The 10,521-nt window shown below is 57.1% G+C and overlaps 1 protein-coding gene across 4 annotated transcripts in view; it reads right to left on the bottom strand.

Moving 5' to 3' along the window:
* Positions 1–7,511: 7,511 nt before the first annotated feature.
* LOC101951867 (cAMP-dependent protein kinase catalytic subunit alpha) overlaps positions 7,512–10,521 on the bottom strand; it is a 50,937-nt gene continuing 47,927 nt past the window's right edge. For all 4 annotated transcript variants that reach the window (XM_065576246.1, XM_065576248.1, XM_065576247.1 and 1 more), the window contains one exon: positions 7,512–9,959. In XM_065576246.1, the coding sequence (XP_065432318.1) occupies positions 9,834–9,959 (126 nt within the window). In that variant the 3' untranslated portion in view covers positions 7,512–9,833. The remainder of the gene's footprint in view (positions 9,960–10,521) is intronic.

Here is a 10,521-nt window from a genome sequence, read left to right as displayed (position 1 = left end):
TCAGGGCTGGGAGGTCCCATCTGCTCCATCGCTGTGAGACGTCCCATCCATAGCCCCCACTGCACCCCTTGCGCTGTCCAGCCTCAGCCCCATCCCCCTCTGTCCATCCATCCTTCCTTGGACGGCCCCCTCTGTCTGTCCATCCATCCATCGCCCTCTGTCCGTCCTTCCCCGGACACCCCCTCTATCCATCCCAAGCCGCATCTGTCTCTCTAGTGTCTGTCTGTCCTTCTGTCTTTCTCTCTGTGCTGTCCCCGGAGCTGCCTGGCACACACCCCTCTTCCCAGGCCATGCCCAATTCTGGGCAGCCTCGTTCCGGCCTCTGTTCTGTGCAACAACACAGGATTGTGGGGTCGGTTTGGTTCTAGCCACGTCTTTCTGGCCACTCGGGGCGTACGCCCACCCCCACTACCTGGCTGCACCCCCATCGTCGAGGGAGGGGGCCGCCCCTCTGCACCCCCTCCTGGCCAGGTGTGGCCCTGCAGATATGCCCCACTTTCCCTTCCCCCGGCTGGGGGCAACCAGGGGGGTTGCTTAGAGCTGGGCAATGAGACGCCAAAAACCCAAATGACCGTGGGTCTCCTTTCGAGGCTGGGCCTTGGGTCCCAGACCTGGGGGAGGGGGGGAGGGGGGGACACATGGATCTTTTGGGGCCCCGGCAGGTCACTATGTCAAAAGCCCCCAACCTCCCTGAGTCAGACCCCTGGGAAATCTTGGGGTTCAGGGCCCAGTCTGGCTCCTGTGATGTGATGTTTAGTTGGTGTGAAGGAGAAAACCTCTCCCAGCTGCAGCACTTCTGCTGCTTGACACCGCAGAACCTGGTCCCTAGAGTGGCTTTTCGGACGAGAATTTGGGGCCCCTTGAAGATCTTTGAGGGGGGAGTGTCCCCTTTGCACCCCCAGGAGCTCCCTATAACACAGCCCCATGCCAGGGGCACTGGAACGGCAGTTAAAGGCTCTTGCCACTGAGCCCAAGTTCGGACGATCCAACACATAAAGGTCCAAAGGAAAATGGCTCGGGGTCCGGTCAGGCCTGGTCCGTGGCTGTGGCCTGACATCGGAGGCTGTGACCGAGGGGAAACGCCCTGGGACTTACTTGTAAAATGGTCCGGTCTGTGATCTGCTCCTGTAATGAGGGGGGATCGGGATCTACGACAGCCATGAACCAGTGAACCAGCCCCTGGAAGTGAAAGATTTCCTGGCCTGCTGCCCTGACATGCAGGACCCAGCCCAGCCCATGTTCAGCAGCCTCTGGGGGTGGCTGGCTCTCGCTCAGTCCTGAGCCTTATACCAGCGCTGAGGGGCCCCCGGTGATCTGTGGGTGCAGGTGGGGAATCTATAGAGCCATAAGGGGGGATGGTGCTGCCCCCCGCACAGCCTCGCTCTCAAGAACTCCCATGATCCCCCGGGACAGTCATGCTAAGCGAAACCCCTCGGTGCTGGGAATGAGCCCCCCTCCCATCAGCTCTGGGCCCCAGGGGCTGAGATCCCTCTGACCTCCCCTCCGCTTCCCTGACGGCCCCCCGCGTCCGGGAAGCAACTGCAGCACTGCCAGGCAGGGAAGGAGCCAGCGTGTCTGGCATTGATCAGCTTGGAGTTTGTTCGCGTGGGAAGCTTTTAAATCCTTGGTCATTTCCCTGGGTGTTTCGAGCAAAGTGGGGAGGGTTGCGGTGGGGTTAGGGCTGAGGGCTGGGGGCTGACCCAAGTGTATCTGAGACTGGAGCCCTGGAGGTGCCTCGCCCTGGAAATGGGAAAGAAAGAGGCAAAGAAAAAGAATGAAAAATGAAGGAAAGAAAGAATCCGAGTCTCCCGGGAGAGTTGGTGCCTGGGTCTGTCTTTTAACCCTGCCCGTGGTTAAAGCAGCTCCCTCCGTCACTAGGGGGCGCCAGTGCTGGACCCTTGCTGTAGGACACCTCCACTTTTTGGACCAGTGATCCAGACCCGTTAGCGTTTGGGGCACTTGCTTAAGAACCCAGTGACCTTTTGGACTCACGTTCTAGCACCGGAGGCCACGTGGCTCATTGATCTAGGCCAGGGGTGGGCAAACTACGGCCCGGGGGCCAGATCCGGCCTGCGAGCCGTTTTAAGCCGGTCTGCGAGCTCCCGCTGGGAAGCGGGGTCTGGGGCTTGCCCCGCTCCAGTGCTCCAGCCAGGGCACAGGGTCTGGGCTGCACCACGCGGCTCCCGGAAGCTGCGAATGGCCCCAATCCGGCTCCTAAGCACTCCAATGGGAGCTGCAGGGGCGGTGCCTGTGGATGGGGCAGCGCACAGAGCCACCTGGCTGCGCGTCCACATAGGAGCCGGAGAAGGGGCATGCTGCTGCTTCCGCGAGCCGCTTGAGGTAAGCGCCGCCCAGAGCCTGCACCCCTGAGCCTCTCCCCACACCCCAACCCTCTGCCCCAGCCCTGATCCCCCCTCCCGCCCCCAAACCCCTCAGTCCCAGCCCAGAGCACCCTCCTGCACCCCAAACCTCTCATCCCCAGCCCCACCCCAGAGCCCACACCCCCAACCAGAGCCCTCACCCTCCCCCACTGCACCCCAACCCCAATTTTGTGAGCATTCATGGCCCACCATACAATTTCTATTCCCCGATGTGGCCCTCAGGCCAAAAAGTTTGTCTACCCCGATCTAGGCTACTGGGGCAATGGCCCTCTAGAACCTAAATCACAATATTTTGGCATTGTTCTAGCCCACATCATTTTAGTGTCACTCTAGAACATGCCGCACCATTCTGGAGCCTGAGTCTAGAACACAACAGCATTTTGTTGTTCGTGTTTACACTGGGATGTGGTCAGGGATCCCCCGGCACTGTACATCCATGCAATAAAATGACACCGGAGATGACGGCCGTAGCATTTTGGAGGTTGGCTCTAGAAAGCAGCGGGGGCAATGCAGCCCAGGGACCAGCACTCTGCCCTGTGACTCAGAAGCCAACGGTTCTAGTCCTGGGTCTACCAGAGCCCTGGGCTGAATAGGCGTCGCTCCATAGCCCAGTTATTACCATTTCAGAGACTGTCAAACAAGGGGGTTTCCATCGAAACCATCTCTCCACTGCCAGGGAAAGGGGCCAGGGCTAGTGTGGAAACAAAAACCCAGCTTAATACTTCACATGGCAAACACAGTCACTGGTTTCCCTTCTCTTCTTTATCTGTACAAAGAGCTTTGAAGGATTTTCAGTGGGTGTTTGCCAAGGGACTGAGCAGGGTGAGGTCTCTGGATACCAGCGCCCAAACCTTGTTTAATGTGGCAGAGGGACTGGGTTATGTTAACACCTTTGGGCCCCTGTATTCCAGCTAAATCAATACAGAGCTCCGACGAGACAATCAGGCCAGACAGCCGAGGTGGACTGTAGTGTTTCAGGCAGCGAATCTAGAACACTGCAGGATGTGGGGGCAAATACTCAAGAATACCAGTGTCTAGAAAGAGCATGTCATTTTGGGTCGTTGCTCTAGAAAGCCACATTACTGTGGGCTGCGACTCTAGAATCCCGCAGCATTTGGACCAGGCCTCCAGACCCACCACATTATTGTATCCAGAATGTCGTAGTGCTTGGTGCGACCTCTCTAGAGCAGCCCTGTGTTTCTGGACTTGACTCTAGATTGTCACAGCACTCGGGATGATTATTCTGGAATGCCTCCATGCCTTGGGCCGTGACTCTAGAATATTGCCGGGTTTGGACCAGGCCTCCAGAACACAGCAGCGCTTTTGGGTTGCGGCTCTAGAACACCACATTGTTTGAAGCCCTGCCTCTAGAATGCCAGGGCACATGGGGGCCCGTTACGAGAACTCTGCAGTATGAGGGCCCATTGTTCTAGAACATAGCAGCATCACTCCCCATGGCTCTAGAGCAGGGGTGGGCAAACTTTTTGGCCTGAGGGCCACATCTGGGTATGGAAATTGTATGGCGGGCCATGAATGCTCATGAAATTGGGGGTTGGGGTGCGGAAGGGGGGAGGGCTCCAGCTGGGGGTGCGGGCTCTCAAGTGGAGCTAGGGAGGAGGGGTTGGGGGTGCAGGAGGGTGCTCCGGGCTGGGACCGAGGGGTTTGGAGGGCAGGAGGGGGGTCAGGGCTCGGACAGGGGGGTGGGGCGCAGGGGTGTGTGTGCAGGCTCTGGGCGGTGCTTACCTCAAGCAACTCCCAGAAGCAGTGGCATGTTCCCCCCTGCGGCTCCTACACGGAGGTGCAGCCAGGCGGCTCTGCACACTGCCCCATCCGCAGGCGCCACCCTGGCATCTCCCATTGGCCATGGTTCCTGGCCAATGGGAGCTGCAGGGGCGGCATGCGGAGTCTCCTGGCTGCCCCTATGTGCAGGAGCCAGAGGGGGGACATGCCGCTGCTTCTGGGAGCCACACGGAACGGGGCAAGCCCTGGACCCTGCTGCCCGGTGGGAGCTCAAGGGCCAGATTAAAATGTCTGGCGGGCCGGATGTGGTCCCCGGGTCATAGTTTGCTCACCCCTGCTTTAGACCACCGTAAATGGGCTCGTGGCTCTAGAATGCCATCCAGGCCTGTTTCTGCGACTCCCATCGCCCTTTCCTGTCTCTGCCCTACAAACGGTTCCCACCTTGATTGTTCAGTCCAGATTGGATGCTGTTCTAAGAGATCTGCTCCAGGAATCGTTTGGGGGAAGTCCTTCGGCCAGTGTTCTCCAGGAGGTCAGACCAGATGATCCCACCGGTCCCTTGGAAGCTCAGACTCTATTTTGTCCTGTTCTCACCATGTTGGTCTGTTCCGCGCCCTTCTCTCCCCGCCCTGCCCGATCTGCACCTCGGAAGCCCTGACTCTCCCTTCACAGATGCCTGGCCTGGCCCACTGGGCTCTTTCATACCAATTTTAGTTCTCGGATTTGCTTTAAAGTGCCATACATTGCTCCGAGGGCGACTCTTGGGAGAGCGCGGCAGCCAGGGCTCTCGGAAACAGGCAAAGCGCGGGGGAGGAGGAATAGTTCCATTTGCGGGAGGAAAAATAATGCCAGCTTCTGACAGATGATATGTTAGTGACGGGCAGCGTCAGCAGGGAGGGGCGCCGCGGGGGTCGGGGGGAGGAGGATCCATTTTCTACAGATGCTGGTGAAATTCTGGGCTTGAGTTTTGGTGCCTAGCTATTGACACAAGCCTGGGAATTAGCAGAGCTCCGGAACACTCCTGGGCTGCACAGCTCCCCACACAGTGAAGGAGGAGCCGGCGTCCTGTCCAAATGGTGGAACGGAGTCATTCTGGATCAAGCCCCAGCCAGGACTGATGGTCCAGTGAGTAGCACCTGAGGTAGGAGTCAGGACATTGGGGTTCTGGCTGGGCCTACTCTGGGCAAGCCGCCTCCTTTCTCTGTGCCTCAGTTTCCCCTCCCAAACAGTAGATTGTAAGGTCTTTGGGGGCAGAGGCCGTCTCTCAGTATGTTTCTCTGCAGACAATGGGGCTCTGATCTCAGTTGGGGTCTGTGCAGCACCTGACACAATGGGGTCCTCATCTGGGGTTTCTGTACAACACTGGGGACAAGGAAGCCCTGATTTCAACTAGGGCCTCTAGGGTCTGGTGTGTTATTAATAACTCACAGTTTGGGAACACGCGACAGAGGGAAAACTATTCGGATGATGGCTTTCCGTGCTCTAGCTCAACCATCAGATATGGGCTGGAGGTAGGAATAGCTGGGTGGATTCTCTGTTGTCTGCTATACAGGGGTCAGCCTGGAGGGCCTGAAAATCTAGGAATCTATGAAAGTTGCAAACAGAAAGAGAAGGGAAATTCCTCCAGTACATTATTTGTTGCAAACTTTGGCCCCGTTCTAGCAAGGACACTGTTCCCCCCCTCCCCCCGACCGCCCCATTTGTGTGAGCAGGATGTCAGTTTTAGGATGCATATAAAAGGCAGCACTGCTATTCCCTGTTAGGGCATTGGGGTCAGCACTGACTGAGGGTACGTCTTCACTACCCGCCATATCAGCGGGCAGCAATCGATTTATCTGGGATCGATATATCGCATCTTAACGAGACGCGATATATCGATCCCCGAAGGCGCTCACCGTCGACTCTGGAACTCCACCAGAGCGAGCGGCGGTAGCGCAGACGACGGGGGAGCCGCAGCTGTCGATCCCGTGCAGTGTGGACCCCAGGTAATTCGATCCAAGATCCTTCGACGTCAGCTACGCTATTTGCATAGCTGAAGTTGCGTATCTTAGATCGATCCCCCCCAGTGTAGACCAGCCCTGAGACAGGAGAGCGCCCCCTGCTGAGCCCACACCCTGCTCCCTGCAGCACAGCGCCCCCTAGCGCTGCACTGGGGCATTGGGGTCAGAGCTAACTGAGAGAGGAGAGCGCCCCCTGCTGACACCCCCCACCCCCAATTCTTTTCTCTCTCTGTGCCTCTCCTGTGGCCAGGCATCCCCCGTGAAATGGCCGATCACGCGGTGCCGGTGGCTCGGCTTGTTCGGTTCCCCTCTTCCCCCCTCGCTCTGTTTCATTTTCCCTCTTCTACTTCTTTTTTCCCCCCCCCTCGAGAAAAAAAACATTGCTCTCAGCACGAGAAAAAATAAATAGCAGTGAGCGGCATCTGAGACGGATGCAGGGAGCGGGGCGGCTGCAGAACATCCAGTGGAAGAGCTTAATGATATGATGCTTCCTCGCTAATGAGCTTCTCCTTGTGTTCACACGCAGCCTGCTGTTCTAGCTCCCCTCCAGCCCCCCCAAGCAAACAGCCAGCCCTGCCGAGGGGCTGAGCTAGTCCCCATCACCCCACGTCCCGCACGGGGGAGCTGGGCCCATGTCCCCGCTTGCTGCTGGCTTTGGTGGCGCTGCAGAGCGGCAGTGGTGGAGGCTTGGTGGCCCCTTTACGGGATGGGGGAGGTCATGGGGTGCTACCATACCCCCGCTCCCAACAACCCGGGGCTCAGGGTCCGGGCAAAGTATTCCTGGGTCCATCCAGAGGGAGCGCAGCTAAGCAAGGCTGGCTCGGAGGGGTGGGGAATAGAGCATGGAGCCTTTCTCCTCTAGGGGGCGCCCATCTGGCGGGGGGCGGGAATGGGACACAAGAGCCTTTCTCCCCTAGAGGGCGCTGCTGGTAGCAATTGAACTCTTATCCGCTGCCCCCCATTCTGCTGCCTCAGGGCCCCCCTTGCTGCAGTTCATTCTGGCTCCCAGAAGACGGGCCACCACAGCCTCTAATGCAAGCAACTCGCATTAGCTCTCTTGGCTGTGGCCTGGTTAGTCACACACAGGCGCAAATGAGCCAGGGAGCCTGAACTCCTAAGCGGCTTGCCTGGGAGGGAGGGGGGAGAAGCGGAGCGGCGGCGCGCTCGGGGAAGGAGGCGGAGGTGACCAGACGCCACCTCCCCATTTAAGCGCGGACACTTGTCCCTTTGAGCTTTCAACTCCAGACGAGTTCAGGTACCACTAATGGCAGCCACCCACACCCCACCACATCCATGAACTCCTTGGGCCTCCGGGGAGAGGAACAGCTCCTGGCTCATCACAGCAACGACAACTGTCCCCTAGAGCCGAGCAGCCCACACGCCAGTCTGATTTTATTTTTTTAAACAAAACTTTATTGGTAATTGTTTCAAATATGTTTACAACAAAGCACACTGTTAAAGAGGAAGTGGGGGCTGGGGGGAATTGTTTTGTTTTTTCCAGTGAAACAGGTTTTGTCAAAGGACACAGACGTGTTTCCCGGGGCGGGGCGGATGATATCCCCACCCTCTAGATGGGACTCTCGAGCTTCTTTGTGGGAAAGGGGGATTTTAGGGGGAGGGCTAGCCACAGGGCTCCCCCCCTCCGCTCCTGACAGCGCTCATGTATTTATAATATATATAATTTATCTATGAAACCAAAAGAAGCTCACACACCTCCGCCCCGGAGAGAAACAAGAAATTCAACCGGCTGGTGAATACACACAGAGGGAGACAGGCTGGGGGGTTAGAACAGGACCACCACACTGATGCACTGCATTGGGGGCGGGAGGGCCGGCAGGGAGGATAAGTCAAGAATCAGACAGGAGGAAAAGTAAATGAATAGAACAAGAGCCCCCACACACGCACCTCCCCCCCCCCCAATAAAGCAGGATCATGGCTAGGTATCAGCACCCCTTTCTCCCCCCCACCCCAGCTGATCTCACATTGGAGGGGCTAATAATGGCATAACGCCCCTCCAACCTGACCACAGATCTAATGGGGTCACTCCCTGGGGGGGCCAGTTGAGAGTTGGGAGGAGGGGAGGGGGGAGATCAGGGCCTAATTGGGATCCTGTGTTCCTGCCTACCCTCCTCTTCCCCCACACCCATTTTCTGGTTTCTCCTCCTGCATTGTCATCTTAAAATGTAAATCGACAGCATAAAATCGGAGGTGCAGAAAGGAGCCCCAGGCGGGTTGTGGGTAAGGGGAACCCTTCCCCCCACCAGAAAATCCTTTAAGGTTATTTCTGCAGGGCACCGTTTGGCCTATGGGGGGAGGGAGGGAGAAGAGTGTATAAGCCCCCACTGACCTGGGGGAAAATAACCAAGTGCCCCAGAATCAGATCCTACCTGCAATCCCCACCCCGACACACAAGAGGACAGGCCAAAGAAGGGGTGGGGGTGGGGGGTCGCTCACATTCACAGCCTAGATTCAAAAGGCAGCATTTTATTTCCAAAGGAAGCTAAAAATCCAAAACCCACCGGGGAGATTCCCTCTCCCAGCTCCTCCATCCCAGCCTGTAACCGACTCCCAGATCTCCCCCCGCCGGTGTAAGATACCCCCAAACCAGACACCCCGCAGAGAGCAGCGGGGGTGGGGAAATACGGTCAGTTTCTACCTGAAAAAACAAAAATAAAAACGGATCTCTCTTTTTTTTTCCTTGCTAAAACCTGGAAACATTCAAAGCTTGGAGAGTTAAAATTCCTGGCACTGGGGGGGGAGGGGAAGGGAGGTGTCACCGGGGATGGCGGGGGCTGATGTAGGGTAAGTTAGCCCAGCCCAGCCCCAGGCCTGGGGTTTTAAAACCTCTTAGCCCCCTACCCAACACACACCCCCACGTCCCCCAACGGAAAATAAGGTTTAATTTACTAATTTATTTTTAATTAAAAAAAAAAAAAAGAGCCCAAGCCCCCCATCCCCAAGTTTATAAAGTGAGACAAGATTTCCCTCCTTCTTCCTCTTTCCAGAGTGGTGGTGGGGGGCTGGGATTTTTCTCCCCCTTGGGGGGATTCAAAGTTATTCTGCCATGTCGGTGGGTGTTGGGGCATCTTTGCTCCACACCCTGCTCCCAGAAGCCTTTGCAAATAGCCATGAAGATCTGGGGGAGGATTTGATGGCAAAAAACGCCCCCCACCTTCAAAAACTAAAAGCCACCAATAAAGCCGGCCAGGATGGTGGGGGTGCAGCACGTGTGGACTGAGAGGCAGTGTGGGGGTAACCCGATCAGTGTGAGGGGGTGGAAAGTACCCAGTGGGAGCTGAGTGTGAGAGAGAGAGAGTGTGTGTGTGTGTGTGTGTGTGTGTGTGTGTGTGTGTGTGTGTGTGTGTGTGTGTGTGTGGTAATCTGTTTAAACCCCAGGTGAGGGGGGATGAGGAGAGCTGCTCGGGGGGGCTGCAGGCTTGTGATGGGGGGGGGGAAGCATGTGCAAGTGGGGGGGGATCAGGGGTGCGCATGGGAGAATTTAGACTCCTGCCCTTCTCTACTGTCATTTACTTAGTACAGGTTTAGAATAAGGGGTCTCCCGCTCCCCCCGCAAACCAGATCCAGGCAAATCCCTACCCCCCACCCACAAAAATAAAACACACAGGCAAGGAACTCTGGTCTTTCTGCTGATCAAATCCAACCCCGCCCCCACCTGCTCCGCGCGCGCCCTCCCGGGGTGGGGCCGCTGGCCCTAGAACTCAGCAAACTCCTTGGCGCACTTCTCAGTGATCGAGACCCGGATCTCCTCTTCCTCGTAGTCGTCGAAGTTACTCGTGTCACCGGGGCCTTTGCACTTTGGTATAAAAGGAGCTTCCACCTGCAAAGGGAGGGGAGGGTAGGGGAGGGGGAGGTTGGGGACGAGGTGAGGGATCAATATTTGTATACCCCACACACACTCCTGGGTCTGCTAGGGGCGCACAATCAGGCCCCAACTTTGTAACAAGGCAGGCAAGGATCAGCCCCACCCCCCACTATCCAGCCAGAAACCCTCACACTTTGCAATCATGGAAGGGGGAGCCCATGACCCCACTTAGGAGCCCAGAATCAGGGCCCCCAGCACTCTTAAGGGATATAGGATTAGGCCCCTTAGCAACCAGGTGAGGGATGCAGAATCAGCGCCTCCTCAAGTCCCCTTTTATCTAGCCAGAATCCCCTCCTCTCACTTTGCAATCAGGGAAGGGCAGGGGGTCATGAGCCCCTTGGATCCCCGTAAAAGCCCCCACTTGCATCATCAGTAGGGTTTTAATCAGGACCTTCAGCACAGCCCTCTCCCATCTGAGCTGGAAGAATAACGCCATTAGCTGGCAGCAGCAGTGCTAGGCTGTTATCCTCAGGGGGTGGGGACAGGACCATGCTTTTCCTGCCATGTTACGAACAGG

Source organism: Chrysemys picta, chromosome 22 (genome assembly GCF_011386835.1).
Source record: "Chrysemys picta bellii isolate R12L10 chromosome 22, ASM1138683v2, whole genome shotgun sequence".
Taxonomy (NCBI): Eukaryota; Metazoa; Chordata; order Testudines; family Emydidae; genus Chrysemys; species Chrysemys picta.
This window is presented reverse-complemented; position numbering and strand designations above follow the sequence as displayed.